General features: G+C 40.1%; 1 protein-coding gene across 5 annotated transcripts in view; it reads left to right on the plus strand.

Moving 5' to 3' along the window:
• CORIN (corin, serine peptidase) overlaps positions 1-19,065 on the plus strand; it is a 258,226-nt gene that overhangs the window by 44,682 nt on the left and 194,479 nt on the right. For 4 of the 5 annotated variants that reach the window (XM_060188101.1, XM_016184903.2, XM_060188100.1 and 1 more), the window contains one exon: positions 13,710-13,910. In XM_060188101.1, the coding sequence (XP_060044084.1) occupies positions 13,710-13,910 (201 nt within the window). Of the gene's footprint in view, positions 1-13,709; positions 13,911-16,484; positions 16,590-19,065 lie in introns of those variants that run through there. The other variant, XM_060188102.1, reaches the window with a different exon arrangement.

Consider the following 19,065-nt stretch of genomic DNA (forward strand, 5'->3'; position numbering starts at 1 on the left):
AGTGGAAAACCTCTCAGGTCTGTATTTCCTTCCACCAAAATTTATGATCTCTATGTTCCTTTATGAACAGACGCCACATTACTTTATTTAAATATACCAATTCCTTTAATAACATGAGCCTTTTGGTGTAAATTCCTCAGCACAGAGTCTTTTCTCAAATCAGAGAACATTTTTCTCTCTAACTGCTGAGGCATGAGGTTGCAGGTGGTGTCGAACACCTTCTGAAATATCATTCTAAGACCTTTCACTCAAAATGTGGCCCAAGGACAAGAGGCATCTCATCACTTGGGAATTAGTGGAAGGTAACTACTGAACATCACGAGTCCTGCTCTAGAATCTGCCTTCTAATAAGACCTCAGGTGATTTCTATGCATCTTTCAGTCCTCAGCCCGCTGCAGTCTGACCTTCCATTTTCATACAAAGTCTGTTGCTAATGTCTAGTGTGCTTAATTCAGGAAAATATTTTAACTTAGTTAACTAACTTTTTTTTTTTATGGAACCAGTGTCTTGCATTTATGCCATTTCACTGACCCTGACTGATTCTTTCATCCAGATAAGCAAAGAGACAGAGACAGGGAGAGAAGGACCACAGTACCAGAGCTTCCTGGCCTAGTTCCATGGCACTTTCATGTACTGCCAGGACACTAACCTGGGCCACAGAGATAGCAAAGCGCATGCCCTCCCTGGTAAACTATCTCTCTGAGCCTCAGAGCAGGATTTGAATATGAAAAACCTATAATTAAAAAAGTCATTAGAGACTTAATAATAATTTACAAAATTATAAGATAACAGATGTGCAACTCTGCACCGTTCCCACCACCAGAGTTCTGAATTCCCAATCTTTTCATTGTAAGCTACGGCAATTCTCCTAAGGTTGTAGATATGGCTTAAGTATTATTTCTAAAACTACCTGTCTATATTTGTATGTATTTGCCATTTTTTTTTCCTGTGGTCTCATCTTCTCTTCCTTTCTAAGGCTATTACTGCATCCAGTGTCCCTCCCTTTTTCCTCTTCTCTCTCTGGGTTCCGATGGAGTTAGTTCAGAGCCCTCTCTCTTCCCCCTATCATTTCTCCCTCACCGGGAGTATGGATCAAAAAATTTTTTTGTTTATCTTTTATTTAATTTATTTATAAAATACAGAAAATATTGACAAAACCATAGGATAAGAGGAGTAAAATTCCACACATTTCCCACCACCAGAGTTCCATATCCCATTCCCTCCACTGGAAGCTTTCCTATTCTTTATCTCTCTGGGAGTATGGACTCAGGATCATTATGGAGTGCAGAAGGTGGAAGGTCTGGCTTCTCCACTGGGCATGGGCCTTGGCAGGTCCATCCATAACCCCAGCCTAAAAACCGATGCTTTCTTTCCATGTTTATTTCCACTGGTCCAGATTAAGCTTGCTCATTGTAATGCTTTCCTCCATTTGGGTATTTCTCAGAAGATATGATCTTCCTCAGTGTTTTCTCTCCAAGTGCCCTTCTGCTTTGCTGTGTATTATTTTACCTGATTGTCCTTTTATCTCTGGCTACTCTTTATCTCCTAAAGCTCACATTTATAGGCTAAAAGATTAGCATGTCTGCCTTGAACTATCCTTTTACTTTACAACCAGACTTATCTTGACAATGTCATCCTCTACCATGACTTCCTTCATCATTTACACATTCAACAGACACTGGCGCCAAGTGTTCTGCTGGAAGTTTGAGATGCAGTTTGAGATGTTCATAGTATGTTTCCTGTATCCAAGGATGCAGACAAGGGAACAGACAAATCCACTTGAGGGTACATATGATATAAGCAGTGTGTACTGTGGAAGCACAAAGAAGAAAGTTTGGGAAGAGGTGAGACATAGCATTCTGGAGGAAATGTTTAGGTTGCTCTAGATTTGGGCTTCTTTTCCCCTTGACTAGCAGATTTTTTTTTCTCTCAGTGTTGTGTGTTCAGTAGCAATAACAAAAGTCTGTTCCTACAAATCTATTTTTCATTCTTTTCTATCTATTGCATCAGTTAGGGTAGCCTATGAGTTATTGTTTGGTACAATAATAATAATAATTCTGAATGGACCAGGAGAAAGTTGAGCATTGGAACATGCATGTCTAAGACTTCAGGTTTAACCCCAGGTACCACCATATGATAGAACTGAGTGACATTCTGGTATATGTCTGTCTATCTATCTACCTAACTTCCTTCGTGTTTGCCTGTATTTAAATGTAAATTATTATTATTTTTGCCACCAGGGTTGTCACTGAGGCTTAATACCTCTGTGTGAATCCATCACTCCTGACAACCATTTCTTCATTACTTTCTCTCTCCCTTTCTTTTCCTTCCTTCTTCCCTCCCTTCCTTTCTTCTTTCCTTCCTTCCTTCTTTCCTTCCTTCCTTCATTCCTTCCTTTCTTTCTCTTTCTTTCTCCCTTCCATCCTCCCTCCCTCCCTTCCTTCCTTCTTTCCATTCTTCATTTTTCTTCTTTATTTGATAGAGAGAAATGGAGATGGGAGTGGAAATTAAAGAGGGAGAGAGAGAGAGAGAGAGATAGCTGCAGCACTTGCTTCTCTACTCGTGAAGCTCCCTCCTGCAGGTGGGAACAAGAGCTTGAATCTGGGTTCTTGGTTATGGTAATGTGTTTGCTCAATCAGGTACTTCACCACCTAGCCTCTAAATTAAAAAAATAATTAAAAAATTATAGCCAACCTGAAATACTAGTGGTTTAAAAACAGAAAAATGGGCTAAGGGATAAATTATCTGGTAGGGTCTGTACATTTTCTTGAAGGTGGCCTGGGAGAGAGCTACAGCATCACACAGTGCTACTGGTCAGGGGAAGCTCTAATATTCTCTCTCTCTCTCTCTCTCTCTCTCTCCCTGTCTAGTTTACTCTGAGACTTCTGAAATCATCCATGAATGATACCTTCATTCTTGAGGGAAAAAAGAGCAGTATAGTTAAGAGAGATTATGTTCACTGAAGTTAGTTAGGAACTGAATTGCTGGAAGAGCCATCATCTTGAATCATTGTGGCTATTGTGCTTGACAGAAAGTAAGAGAAAGGAGGTTCTTTAAAAATAATGTAATAGTGTATAAGTTCCTATATTAATCATGTTGGATATTCATTCCTCAGAGCTTACTCATCTTGTAACTATATTTTTATACCTTGTGCTCTGCCACTACATCACATCCTTGGCCTCTAGGTTGTACCCTTTGATCAGTATCAGAGATTTCAAGAGACAGGGAAAAAAAAAAAGCCAGAGAAAGCAATACAGGCTTATGCCATAGTGGAATGTGGGAGAATGGGAAATATGTGATGAACAGCTCTAATGACCAGCACACTTATCTCATTTTGGGGTGAGAGGGGATAATATCTCCTTCTATCTAGTAATTCAATTCAGATCAAAACTCTTGAAAAGTCTTCTGATTCCATGATTAATATTCTCAGAATTTTACTTGTAAGCACAGAAAGGTGTTGTGCTCTGCCGGGCTGGCTTCACGGGTGGTAGAGAGACGATCAGGGACTCATGGCTGAGCTGGGAAGGATTATCTCGTTTATTAATCAGATATATCGCCTTTTATGCATCTCTTCACCGGAAGTGGCAAGTGAAAGGAAATGACTAGGCAAGGGGGCAGAGCAAAAAACAAGAGTGAACAGAACATAGAAAGCTTCCATCTAACCAGTGGGGATTAAACCAATACCCTGCAGGCAGGGTGGGACCCAGGTAAAACAGTGATTATGTAAATAGACCACATTGTAAGTAATACAAGCGAACCTAATATGATGATCAAAACAGAAGGTCTTATAAGCAGAATTTAGAAACATACCAACAGTGCTCAACAGTCCCCTTGCCCTCTTGGATTTTCTTTGGGATCAAGCATCTTTTTATTTTTAAGATTCTTTCTTTCTTTTTTTCTTTCTTTAGTTTGATAGAGACAGAGAGACATCAAGAGGGAGGCAAGAGATAGTGAGCAAGAGAGAAAGAGAGACGGACTTGTAGCACTGCTTCCCCACTTTTAAAGTTTCACCCTGCAGGTAGGGACTGGGGGCTTGAACTCAGGTCCTTGTGCATTGTAATATGTGCGCTCAACTGGGTGCAACACTGTCTGCCTTCCAGGCCTTTCTTTTTTCTTACTTGTACTGCAGAAGCAGCTTCTTAAAATTTTTTTTATATTTATTTATTTTCCATTTTGTTGCCCTTGTTGTTTAACATTGTTGTGGTTATTGATGTCGTTATTGATGTTGCTCAGACAATGCAGACACATTACCTTAGAACTGTGAAAGTCAAGAATCCAAAGTAGGTCTCACTGGGCTAAATTTAAAATGTTGGCAATGTTATATTCTTTTTGGAGACTCTGGGGAACAATCTGTTTTCTGTCTTTTTCAGTTTCTGGAGGATTCCTGCATTCCTTAGCTGGCAGCCTCTTTCCATCTTCAAAATGAGCAGTTATTCAGAGACTGTCTTCCACACGGGGCTCTGATGCACTCTTGTCCGCATTTCCATTTTCTGCCTTTTATGGACCCTGTGATTACATTGGGCCCACTTGTATAATCCCACATAATTTTCCCATCTCAGACTCCTTAAGCCATGTCTGCAATAGCCCTTTGCCATGTACAGTGACATATTCACAGGTTCTGGGACTCAGGAAGGGGTCATTTCTGAGAAGCATTATTTTGCTTATCATGGTGCTCATCCCAGTCATTGCAAGTGATGAGTGAAACTTGCTTATTTTATTGTAGTTCCTTCCTTCATTTTCCCCCTCCTTTTTACAAATCAGGTTATTCGGACATCAGGGGTAGGGGGCATAATAACTTACCAGACATTTCTCACATGAGTCCAGTTTCTTTTTCTTTTCTTTTTTTAAATTTATTATTATTTTTTTATTTAAGAAAGTATTAATTAACAAAACCATAGGGTAGGAGGGGTACAATTCTGTTGTTAAAATTCGGAGGCTCCTGCTGGCCGGGCTAACTTCACGGGCGGGTAGCAGAGACGACCAGAGACATACGGCTGGGCAGGGAAGCTGTATTTCTTTATTCAGGAACAACGATTCATAAACTAAGACAAACTAATCACCAAACAGAACTCTGCTGCCTCTTTCCCCCGCGACGGCGCCAAGCACTCTCGAACTCTGGAACTCTGGAACTCTCTCAGGGTTCCTAGGGGCGGGCCAAGCGGGCCCGCGAAACTAGCAGGACTGAACCAATTTTCTTAGCAGGGGGAGAGCTAGAACAACCCAATGTAAAGCATACAACACAATTCCACACAATTCCCACCACCCATTCTCCATATCCCACCCCCTCCCCTGATAGCTTTCCCATTCTCTATCCCTCTGGGAGCATGGACCCAGGGTCATTGTGGGTTGCAGAAGGTAGAAGGTCTGGCTTCTGTAATTGCTTCCCCGCTGAACATGGGCGTTGACTGGTTGGTCCATACTCCCAGTCTGCCTCTCTCTTTCCCTAGTAGGGTGGGTCTCTGGGGAAGCGGAGCTCCAGGACATATTGATGGGGTCTTCAGTCCAGGGAAGCCTGGCCGGCATCCTGATGACATCTGGAACCTGGTGACGTTTCCAGAAGATGTGATCAGAGCTCAAGCCACTAGCAGCTTCTCAGTCTGCCATCTTCCGGGAACCTCGTCATGAGTCCAGTTTCTTATCTCTGCATAGCAGGTGTCTGTGTACCACTCCAACCACCAACTAGAGTCTTCCTCCTACATCATGCACTAGGCTTCCAATGATTTCTTATTACTCTCCTGTCTCTCCCCATTTAGAGACCTTGATTCTGCTGAAATTGATCATAGCTAGTCTTGAGTTTTACCCTGTGTTTATTTACTTAATGACAGAAAGCACGAGAGAGAGAGAGAGAGAGAGAGAGAGAGAGAGACCAGAGCACTGCTCAGCACTGTCATATATTAGTGCCAGGGATCAAACTTAGGCCCTAGACTTGCAAGTTAAGTATTTAACCACTCACCTATCTCCCCAACCCACCTAGATTGTATTTTTAAAATATTTAATTAATTTTTAATGAGGGTAACAGAGAAAGAGAGAGAGATGGGGGAATAAACTAGAGTACTCCTTAGCTCTGGGTTATGGTGGTGCTGGGGATGAACCTGGGACCCCAGGGCCTCATACATGAATGTATTTTGTATAACCATTATATTGTCTCCCTAGCCCCTAAGTTATTTCTTAAACATTTTTAAATAGAATTGTGTTATAAACCTCAATAATTTTTATGGTGGTGTTAGGAATTGAACCTAAAAATTGAGAGCATGGAGCTCCAGGCATGAAAGTTGTTTGCACAACCTTTACATTATCTTTCTAGTCCCCTCAATCATTTTTAAAGTGGCACAGCCTCATGCAATCTGGCTTTCTAGTAATCCACTAGTATGGAAGACCCATAGTTACTTTCTCCAGAGGTGGGTTGTTGGTATCTTCTAATTCTGCTTTTAAAAAACCCCTTCTGTTTCATTTGGTTTAAATCCCCCCTGCTTAATACTGCATTCTATTTACATAACCACTGTATTCTATTTACATAACCACTGCCGTCTATTTACATAAATCACTTTTACATTTACATAAAGCACCACCTTCCCTCCAGGGCATTGGTGGTTTAGTGGTAGAATTCTCACCTGCTCCACCCCCTCTCCTTGTCACACCCTGATCCTCTCCTTGTCACACTCTGATTTTCACCAGTCACTTTTCTCTCCACCCTCTCTATGTCACATCCTGTTCACACCCTACTTGGGAAGTATATATAAAGACAACATTGTTCGTTTTAGAGAGTTGTTAGTTTAGTCTAGCTTGGTATAGATTGCACTGCGTCCTGCATGAATAAAGAGATACTGTGTACAGCTCAACCATGAGTCCCTGGTCGTCTGTCTCCCGTCAATGAAGCTCAGCCCGACAGTGGGTTAATGATTATCTATGTAATTATTTATTTAGTTTTGCCAAGTAACCTCACTTATGTATGCTTTCACCACTTGGCTATTTTTTTCCTTTCATATAGAGACAGAGAGGAGGAGAGACACCACAGCAGCAAAGCCTCCTCTGGCACTATAGGACCTCCCAACATGCTGCCCAGCTTAGAAGTGGAGATGAGTGGATGGAAAGGCATGTGCCCTAAAGGGTGAACTATCTCTAGCCAAGGGATTGAATTTTGAAAATTCTGTTAATGCTTTTATTGTGCTGGGATGTACTTACCATCAAAGAAAGTTGGTCTTTTGACTGAATTCCCTAGTACTGAATTCCCTAGTACTCCTAAGGAAAACAAGTTTGCTTTTTTTTATTAGTGATTTAATAACGATTGACAAGATTGTGTGATAAGAGGGGTACAATTCCACACAATTCCCACCACCAGAGTTCCATGTTCCATTTCCTCTATTGGAAGCTTCCCTATTCCTGTCCCTCTGGGACAAAGATCTTTATGGGGTGCACAAAGTGGAAGGTCTGGCTTCTGTAGTTGCTTTTCCACTGGACATGGGCATTGACAGATCAATCCATACCTCCAGCCTGTTTCTATCTTTCCCTAGTTGGGTAGGGCTCTAGTGAGGTCATCTCATTGGTGAGGTTATCTGCCCAGGGAAGCCAGGTTGGTGTCATAGTAGCATCTGCAACTTGGTGACTGAAAAGCAGTACGATATAAGGGAGGCTGGGTCAAAATACTCTGCCACTCAAGGTAGACTGGTCCTGAAATGAGTGCAGCCTAGAATGTTCCTAGATATGACCATGGAATGTGAGTTCAGACCAGTAGGGATGCAGAGGTTACTCAGGCTCTTGTGCTAGTTATGGATATACATGGGTCCTGGGTCAGATCAGTGGTGTTGGGAACATGTGTGAGCCTGATAGAGCTTAGGGAGAACCACCCCCATCTTTGGATGGAGGTCTGAGAAGATAACCTCTTGGTAAGTCTCTCTCAACTGAGGTGAGCATAAGGGGGGAAACTCAGACTTGGTTTTTTCCTTCTTGACTCTCAGGCCCACAGATACCCCAGTACTTCCCTCCATTAACTGCAGGCCACATGGCTGCAGATTCATTCATTCAAAGTCACCTTCTGATCACAGAAGAACACACCTTATCACACACTTCATCACACACCTCAGACCCCAGACAAGAGAAATGCCAAACTATATGGCCTTTTGATATCCATCTTCTCTCTGTCTCACCCTACAGGTTTAACCCCTATGCTTCTCTCAAATACCTTTGGATAATTAAGTTGCTTGTGTTATGGAAAATAACTGTCTTGTATCTCATCAATTCCTGTTATACCAACCCCCTACCTTAGGGGCATGCTGACTGTTAAGAAACCTGTAATTTCTGTCATATTGCAACAATAATTACCTCCATTGCTTTCCTATTTAACTCATGTCAATTTTGCTAATAAATGGACTCTAGGATTCTGGGACTCAAGGACTCAGATTCTAGATTCACGCTAAGAGTCCCCTGGTGTCTTTTACTTCGTGTCACCCCTGTCGTGAGCGAGAAAGAACCAGCCCGTTACCTTTCCCCTGGAGGACACCCTGCCGGAGAAGGAGAGAGACACCCCGAAACAGTGGGGTTTACAATGAGTGATATATATATATACTTTTCCCATATTTGGGAGCTACTCTCTGTCCTGTTCTAGCTTTCTAGTCCTATTCCCAACTCTGACATCATTTTCCTAGACAATACTTTCAGCCCACCTTCATGTTAAGCTATCAGCCTCAGGCAAAAATTAGTAAAGTCATGGGCCCCTTAGAATACATTTAAAATAGACTTCCTAGCTTCTTCCAATGTGAAGACCCAAAATCTCATCTGCTATATTATTACCTCTAGGTTCCTGGTTACTAGACAAGTGTACTTTCATTATTATCATTGTGTAGTAGTGACTAATATTTATTGAGAACTTAATATGTACCAGGAACTGTTCCAAGTGTTCACATGTATATTGACTAATTTGATCCCCATGGTCTATCCCATAATGGAGGGACTTTTGCTTTTCTTATTGTATGGTTGTTAAAGGTTTGCCCAAAGTTTCAAGGACTGTAATTTTTTAGAAGGGATTTGGTCAGGTATTGAACTTTTTTTTTTTTCCTCCAGGGTTATCGCTGGGGCTTGGTTCCTGCACTATGAATATACTGCTCCTGGCTGCTTCCCCCCCCCCCATTTTTTTTGTTATTGTATAGGACAGAGAGAAACTGAGAGAGGGGAGGAAGACAGAGAGAGGAGAGAAAGCTAGACACCTGCAGATCTGTTTCACAGCTTGTGAAGCAACCCCCCTGCAGGTATGGATGGGGCTGAGATCTCGAAACGGGATCCATAGTGCTTCGCACTATGTGCACTTAACCCACTGCACCACTGTCAAGCCCCCTGAACTTGTATTTCTAACAACACTATAAAAATAGGAATATAGAAGAAGATGAGACAACACGGAACAATAAACACTCTGCTTTGGTCTAATATTTCTCATTTTATAACTCAGCATGGTGTAACTTGACAGTTTTTTTTTTTTTTAGCTATTGGATTCTAATTTTTATGCTTTTTTTTTTTTTAAAAAAAAGGTGTGGGCCGGGTGGTGGTGCACTTGGTTGAGCACACATGTCACAATGTGCAAGGACCCATGTTCAAGTCCCCTAGTCTCCACCTGCAGAGGGGAAGCTTTCCAAGGGGTAGAGCTGGGCTGCAGTTGTCTCTGTTTTCTTCCACTCTATCTCCTCTTTCCCTTTTGATTTCTGGCTGTCTCTATCCAATACATAAAGATAATAAAAAAATTTTAAGGTGTAATAAATGACCAACTTTGAATTGAGAACTGGTCAGTTTCCAGAAATGCTTTCAAATCAATTGTCTTTTGTGATTTCAAACCTTTAAAGACAAGTCTTTTAGGTTCCTCTTTCTGAGTCTTTGTCTCTTTTTCTTTGACCATGTATCTCAAACATATATTTCAAGGATATTAGCTACATCATCTATAACATGTATTGTGTTGTGTTTTTCTTTACTCTGCCAACTTACTTTGACTTGTAGAGTTTAAAAGAAAAAAAAATCTACCTTTTTTTAAAAAAAATGTTGATATCCCAGTCAATATAGTTGAAGAGAACAGTGCAACCATTTTTTTAAAAGAAAGTTATTATCCTAGTCAGTATTTCTGAAGAAAGACAATGTTTATAAGAACTTCTTAGAGTAAATAGATGTTACTAATATTTTCAGCATTGTTATTGGCTGGAAAAAGTAAAGGAGAGTTTCTTTTTTCTAATTTTTAAAAATTTATTTTAAAAAGGAGACATTAACAAAACCATAGGATAAGAGGGGTACAACTTCACACAATTGCCACCACCAGATCTCCGTATACTATCCCCTCCACTGATAGCTTTCCTATTCTTTATCCCTCTGGGAGTATGGATCCATGGTCATTGTGGGATGCAGAAGGTGGAAGGTCTGGCTTCTGTAATTGCTTTCCCACTGAACATGGTCGTTGACTGGTCAGCCCACACTCCCAGCCTGCCTCTATCTTTCCCTAGTGGGGTTCAGGGGAAGCTGAGCTCCAGGACACATTGGTGGGGTTGTCTGTCCAGGGAAGTCTGGTCGGCATCTTGCTGGCATCTGGAACCTGGTGGCTGAAAAGAGAGTTAACATACAAAGCCAAGCACATTGTTGAACAGTCATGAACCTAAAGGCTGGACTAGTGCAGATGAAGTGGGGGGGGGTACTCACTGCAGACTATTGTGTACTTTTGCTTTCAGGTATGTATTTTGCCCTAGTTTATGAATTCGTGTGAACATATGCTCTATCTCACAGGACCTGGTCTATATCTAGGTTTTGGGACTTTGTTAGGAAGTGAACCACCTGGAATGGAATTAGAGAATACTATGAAAGGAAAGGTCTCATCTGAGTAATGAAGCTGAAGGGTTGTCATTCCACACCTGAATGCTCAGGATACAGTCTGAAGTGAAGCATGCTAAAGTGGTACTTGTTGCAATGATTATGTTGTGATCGTCGGATGCAATATTATTTGGTATGAATTGAGAGAAGCATGCCGGAAAGTGCACCCCATTCTAAGGTTCCAGGACTGGGGGAAATATAGCCTCTATAGTTGAAATGTGAGGTTCCTGTTGTCTTAGGGTTCAAGAAGACAATAGATAGTTATTGTTATAATCACACTGTTTGGTAATTGGGTTAACTTTGAAAAATTCCTTTGTTAGGATTTGCTGTATAATACCCAACATCACCATAATTTATGTCCTTTGACGTTATTTGTATATAGCTGTGCTGTCGGTTGCTTCTGTTCTGCCTGGTCTAGGCTTTTGAGAGAGTTAACATATCAAAGACTCAGCCTATGTATTAAAAAGACTCAGTCTGTGCTTTAAAAAGTTTGAGACATACAATCAGTTTTTCCCCTCTCATATTAATTAGTGATTTATATGACAACAAATCAATAGGAGTGTACATAAACACCATTCCCACCATCAAAAGACTGTGTCCAGTCCACCCCCCTAACCCCACCCCACCCCCGCTGCCTCTGGAAGCCGAATATCCATCCTCACCCTCACCCCAGGGTTTTTACTTTGGTGCCCTACTCCAGATTTAGTCAAATCCTGCTTTTAGTTTCCCTTTCTGTTCTTCTTTCTCAGCTTTTGTTAATGAGTGGGATCATCCCATACTCATCTTTATCTTTCTGACTTAGCTCACTTAACACAATGTCAGAGAAATGCAAATAAAGACAACATTGAGATACCACCTCACTTGTGTGAGAATGGCATACATCAAAAAGGACAGCAGCAACAAATGCTGGAGAGACTGTGGGGACACAGGAACCCTTCTGCACTGCTGGTGGGGATATAAATTGGTCTAGCCTCTGTGGAGAGCAGTCTGGAGAACTCTCACAAGGCTAGACATGGTCCTTCCATATGACCCAGTAATCCCTCTTTTGGGGATATACCCCAAGGACTCCATAACACCCAACCAAAAAGATATTTGTACACCTATGTTCAAAGCAGCACAATTCGTAATAGCTAAAAAATGGAAGCAACCCAGGTGCCCAACAACAGATGAGTGGCTGAGAAAGCTGTGTTATATACACAATGGAATACTATGCATCTATTAAGAGCAATGAACCCACCTTCTCTGACCCATCTTGGACGGAGCTAGAAAGGAGAGTTTCTTAATAATATGGGTCATTGAAAAGAAAATGGTAAGGACAAATGTTGAAATATTTTATTTAACATGGATCTTCTTTTAAGTGACTTGGGGATATAATGCTGAGAAATTGGCATCTGCTAAAACCTGTTGACAGTGCTGGACACTGATTCAGCATTAGCATAAAAGTAAATCAGCTCTGCAGGTCTCATTCATTTATTACAGTCACATCAGTGGAAATGACGAGTTATGTCAAAAATTATGACAAACTATGTAAATAATTGAAGTTAACAAATGGTATTTTGACATAGGATAAAGTTAAAATCATTTCGGAAATAAAAAACAATTAAATGAAACATTTCACTTCCTTTTAAAATTGCATTTGATGTTTATTCATAATTGTATGGACAGTCTGAAGAGTGTGTTACCTGTAACACATGGGCACCACTTAGCTTTTACACTCCAATGTTTTATTTAGTATTCTTTGGCAGACGAAATTGTTGACCTTTGTTAGCTAGAAAACAGCTGCTTTTCTATTTTAATTTGTAGTTTTCCAAGTGCCAAACAAATGTAGAGAAATTTTTTCCATAGACTGATATTAAAAATTTTATTTATATTTCTTTTATTTTAAATGGTTCATGGACTGTTTGGAAAAATGAAAGCCAATTACAGCATTCACTGCAAATGTTTTTCCCTTGGGTATTTCTGTAGTGGATCAATATATCATACACTGATTTTAGTAGACTACTTAGCTACAATTATAGTCTTGAAGCAGTCTATTGTCTATTTTGAGTGATCTAAAATACAATTATTTTAAAATCAACTTTCAAAAGCTTATGCCAAAAGTCAAAGCTAGTTGATTCCCATTAATCTAAGATTTGACTCTTGATGAATGAACCTTGAGCAAATGGTGAATTGAAAGTCGTAGCTTCCAGTTCAGGTTCTACTTGTGTTTTCTCTTCTGATCTTGTTTTCAGCTTCTGCCTGGAATTGGTGTATTGCATCAAAGTAAAAGACTCTGGGGTTGGGTGGGGGGGAAGGTCCAAGAAAGATGACAGAGAACCTAGTGGGGGTTGTATTGTTATATGGAAAATTGGGAAATGTTATGCATGTACAAACTATTGTATTTACTGTCAAATGTAAAACATGAATTCCCCAATAAAGAAATTAAAAAAAAGAAAGTCATAGCTTAATGGCTATTTTTATTTATTTTTAATATTTTATTTTGTTTTTGGATAAAGATAGAAATTGAGAGGTGAGGGGGAGATAAGGAAGAAGAGAGAGAGATTGAGAGAGAGAGAGAGAGAGAGAGAAAGAGAGAGAGAGAGAGACCTCTGCAGCACTGCTTCACCATCTGTGAAGCTTTCCACGCTGCAGGTAGGAGCTGAGGGCTTGAACCTGAGTCCTTGCACACTGTAACATACACACTCTACTAGGTGTGCTACTGCCTGTGCCTGCCCCTAGTTTAATAACTGTTTTCATGATCATATTTTATAGCTTCTAATTGTTGATTAGGATAATTTAGTTTCCTCTTTTAGTTTCTCTGGAGTTAAAGTTTTGTTTGGTTGATGGTTTCTAAGGTACAGTTCTTCGTAAAGATATGATGTTTTTTGATCTTTCAGGAACATTAAAAAAGGCCTATTTTACATCAAATGGGAGCGAACCATTGGTCACTGATGGTAAAATCCAAGTGCCTAGTATTACTTTTAGGAATATGCTTTATAACCAAAGCACCACATCATCTACTCTACATACCAGCCAATTCCTTCCAGCCTGGACTACTGAGGCTTCTCCCCCACGGGACCAAACCCACAGGAACACAAGTAAGTGCTGAATTGAGAGTGTCCTTTGGGATGTGTTGAACTCACAGAGTTTAAGTGTGGCAGCCAGAGTCCTTATCTACACTGCTTATTGGTCGCATGGATAAAAGTTCACCCTGCTATATCCCAAAAGCCTAGCTGATAACCCTGCCCCGAAATACGAAATACCATCAGCTCAGCTGTCCAAATAGGGACATAAGTGAGACATGAAAATATATCAGTATCATCCAGCATATCTGAGCCATAAGCATTTTTGTCACTAGTTATAATGTAATGCTCTTGCTTTTTGTGGTGATTTACTTCTGAATATTTGTGCTTGTGCTTTTGAAGTTTTAAGCTACTTATTTTGAAATGGTTAAATTAAAAAAAAAGTGTTACTCGTCTTATTATTGGTGTCTTGTGGAGAGATCTCAGTGCCATAATAAACTGCCAAGCGATTTAATGAATGTTGTACCCTGCTTTGCTTTTGAGGTGTCCCTCTGCTCCTCAATATTCTCTCCCTTTAGCTCTTGGCTGTGCAATTAATTTTATATGTTAAGTGAAAAACAGTATATCTTGAGGAAAATTTCACATGTGAAACTCCTGTGTGAGGACAAGTGGAAAAATTTGATAGTTACTCCAGAAAAAAAGAGCTGAGAAAGATGATGGTAGGAAGGGAGGTATGTAGGTAGATAGGCAGACAGATAGACAGACAAGAAAGACATTGTGGAGATCAGGGTCACTTGTGTGGTGGTAGACAATGTGTTTTTGAATGTGACTCGTTAGGTTTTTTAGTTAAGTTAGTAAAGTTCAGAAAACTATTGAGAGTGTTGGGAAGTGGTGGCCCTAGTTGAACTCACATGCTATCATGTTCAAATACCAGGTTCATGCCCCCCCCCGCCCCCCGTCCCCACCTGCAGGGGATGCTTCATGAGCACTGGAGCAGCATAGTAGGTTTCCCTCTCCCTCTCCCTCTCCCTCTCCCTCTCCCTCTCCCTCTCCCTCTCCCTCTCCCTCTCCCTCTCCCTCTCCCTCTCCCTCTCCCTCTCCCTCTCCCTCTCCCCCTCCCCCTCCCCCTCCCCCTCCCCTTCCCCTCTCCCTCTCCCTCTCTGTCTCCTGCTCCCTCTCCATCTCCTCCCCATTGCTATCCCCCTCCAATTTCTCTCAGTCCTAGCAAATAAAATAATAAAAAAATTTTTTAAAGAAAGCTGTTGGGAGTGCATTTAGATGGAAAGTGCTCTTTGACTCTGATCCAATAGTCCTGATGAAATGTAATCACAGCATAATCCCTATAAAAACTTTCTCTGTAATTGTCTTGAGTCATATTTCTGCTCCTAAAACTAGGTTCTATGGCTGAAAATGATACAAAACCCATCCATCCATGATCATTTTCTTGTTTGGTCCTCTCTTCTTCATAAAAACCTGCTAAGGGAAATCATACCTTTAGTCTAACACAGAGTATTTATTTTCATTCTGAACCAGGAAGGGGAAGATTAAGCTGACTCTTAGCCATACTAGAATAGGTTTGCCAGTGTCTGAAGCAAAAACAAGATTATTCTGCTTCTCTATCTGCAGAGACAGATTGTTTGGATTTTATTGTTTCACAGGTATTAACTGCTTATTAGACATGGTGATCATCAGTGATTCATATGGAACCTTGATCACTACTTGAAAGCAATGTTGCAGATCTGAATTATGCCAAGTAAAATAATTTTCCTTATGTGTTTACTTTTGAGGTGCTTTTTTAATTTTAATTTTGATGGTGTCTCAAATACTTCACTGTTCTTAAGTATCATGTTTAAGGATTGTGCTTTTCGCCAGAAATACAGAGGAATTTCAACAAAAACAGTCCAACTAATATGGGTGCAATTAGAGTCGCTGTTGTTTTCTTTTATTAAGTAAAGTGGTCTGTTTTAAAAGTTCCACTATCTGTTAAGATTCAAAAAGAGGTAGCAAACAATACCCACATACCACAAAATGTACAGAGACATATGATACTTATTGCTTATTTTGGAGAACTGATTGGCATCTGTTTGGCTTCTTTCCTTTTCCCGAGACTGGAATGTAGTTTGACATGTAAAAAAGAAGTCCAGGTGAATTTAGAATGATCAGGTGGAAAAGGGTTGGGACCTTTGAATATGTGTCACTGTGTCAGGTTAGCGTACTTGCCAGTTAACAGTGACCTTTATTGTCTGTGATAGTGCGATTTATAATAAGAAATGTAGTCTACATTTGGTCTTCATACCTTATTCCAGCGCAGAGAAAGTCCTTGGAAATTATTTTTTTATTTTTTAAATTTTTATTTATGAAAAAGGAGACACTGACAAAAACGTAGGATAAGAGGGGTACAACTCCACACAGTTCCCACCACCAGAACTCCATATCCTATCCCATCCCCTGATAGCTTTCTTATTCTTTAACCCTCTGGGAAATTCTTAAGTGATGAGAACGATGAAGGTGTCTCTTGTTTCCATTAGTGAGGTGCTGTTGGGGCTGCACCAAAGGACTGGAGCATGATAACCAGAATCAACCATGCATTTAGTGACTTGGTGCTTTCTGTTTCACTTCTCAAACCCTAGGACTGCAGGTTTACTCAGTTGCCAGTCATTTTATTTTGACTGAAGAGAAATATTTCATGGAATACATATCTCATAACTTTTTTAACCAGTCATCTATTGATGGGCAAGACCCTTAGTTTTCAAGGTAACCACCAAAGTGAAGAGAATGTAATAGAACTTAGGTGTGGATAAAAGGCTATAACTCGTAGTTCTTGCTATGTATCATTCATTAAAAAAAAAAATCGGGGGTTGGGCAGTAGTGCAGTGCATGACACGAAGCACAAGAACCAGCATAAGGGTTCCAGTTAGAGCCCCCAACTCCCCATCTGTAGGAGGTTCGCCTCACAGACAGTGAAGCAGGTCTGCAGGTGTCTATCTTTCTCTCCCCTTCTCTATTTTCCCCTCCTCTTTCAATTTCTCTCTGTCCTATCCAACAACAATGACAGCAGCAACAACAACAATAATAACAGTGATGACAATAAACAACAAGGGTAACAAAGGGGAAAAAATAACTTCCAGGAGCAGTGGATTCGTAGTGCAGGCAATAACCGTGGAGGCAAACAAACAAAGAAAGAAAGGAACCTCCATTTGATGCAAGTCATTTGGATAATACAATCTGAAAATTTTGACGCTTAGACTTCAAAAGGAGCTAAGGTTCTATTTTGAAAGTATTTCTTGTTCCTCAATCACTTTTACCTACTCTATTGCTTATTTTTCATTTATTTCAATACTGAGTTGATTTTTCTTTCCATCACAAAGAATTGTAATACATGTAATTTTGAAATAGAAGTCTTTTTCTTTCTTTCTTTCTTGTAAATTGTTTTACCATTCTCTTTCTTTCTGTATGTTATACCCCATCTATGCCCAGTTAACTGATACCAATAACTTCATATGTATAATTTAAAAAAATTTCTTTATTGGGGGATTAATGTTTTACAGTTGACAGTAAATACAATAGTTTGTACATGCATAACATTTACCATGTGTATAATATCTATTTTATCTATGCTTACACAATAATACATGAACATATATGCACATGTATTTATACAAAATAGCATACATTTATAGGGTTTTTTTTTTTCGTCACTGCTTGCTTTTTCTTTTTGACTCCAGGATTATGGCTGGGGGCTCGATGCCTGCACTATGAATCCACTGCTCTTGGTCAGCATTTTAAAAATTTTATTGGATAAGACAGAGAGAAATTGAGAAAGGAAAGGGAGATAGAGAGAGGGAGAGAAATATAGCCACAGGGAGATAGATAGATAGTTAGATAGATAGATAAAGACAAACACCTGCAGACCTCCTTCACTACATCTGGATCAAACCTCTTGCAGGTAGGGAGCCGGGGTCTCAAACTGGGATCCTTGTGTGAGTCTGCATTTCACACTGTGTGTGCTTAACCCATTGTATCACTGCTAGCCCCTGCCTTTTGTCGTTACTTTTCAAAAATGGTTTCTGACTGATTACAGATAAATATTTTTATTGGAGAACTAATGGTTTCCGGTACAGTTGTTGACATGGGCCTTCTTACGTCATTATGATAGGTGCCTGCTCACCACTCCCACCATTAAAGTCCTTCTTCATCATCATGTATTTGGTCTCCAATACTCTCTCTACTCCTCCTTTAAATATATCGATATCTATCTATGTACCTATCTATATGTTCTTTTCCTTTTTCTTTTAAACTAGAGCACAACTCAGCTTTGTCTTATTGTGGTGCTAGAGGTTGACCAGGATCAGGAAGCCTCAGGCATGAGAGGGTTTTGCATAAACATTGCTATAAAAGCTTTGGACATATATTTTTCTACATAATGTTTTTTTTTCTTATTCAAGAATATATTGCCTAAGTATCTCTGAGACAGTGAATTAGCTTTAATTCATAGTTACAATCAATGATTTAATAGTGTTTCATTTTGTAATCATACTATGATTTATTTCAACAATTCTAATGATATGCATTCACTATATATTATAGTTTGTTTTTTCGACACTGAACTGTAGACATTCTCTTCTGAAGGCAAAAATACTTGGATTGTGACCATGAAGCTGTCTAAATATTAATGTTCTGTTAGCACTGAAAACTTTGTATCCAACTTCCCTACATACATACCCAAAGTTAACCACAATTCTTTCTTTCTAGTTTTATGTTTTTAGCATGATACTTTTTTTTTTTTAATTTTTAAAATTTTTTATTTAAGAAAGGATTAATGAACAAAAACATAAGGTAGGAGGGGTACAACTCCACACAATTCCCACCACCCAATCTCCATAACCCACCCCCTCCCATGATAGCTTTCCCATTCTCTAGCCCTCTGGGAGCATGGACCCAGGGTCGTTGAGGGTTGCAGAAGGTAGAAGGTCTGGTTTCTGTAATTGCTTCCCCGCTGAACATGGGCGTTGACTGGTCGGTCCATACTCCCAGTCTGCCTCTCTCTTTCCCTAGTAAGGTGTGTCTCTGGGGAAGCTGAGCTCCAGGACACATTGGTGGGGTCTTCAATCCAGGGAAGCCTGGCCAGCATCCTGGTGGCATCTGGAACCTGGTGATTGAAAAGAGAGTTAACATACGAAGCCAAACAATTTGTTGAGCAATCATGGATCCCAAGCTTGGAATAGTGGAG

This window comes from Erinaceus europaeus, chromosome 3 (genome assembly GCF_950295315.1).
Source record: "Erinaceus europaeus chromosome 3, mEriEur2.1, whole genome shotgun sequence".
Classification (NCBI taxonomy): domain Eukaryota; kingdom Metazoa; phylum Chordata; class Mammalia; order Eulipotyphla; family Erinaceidae; genus Erinaceus; species Erinaceus europaeus.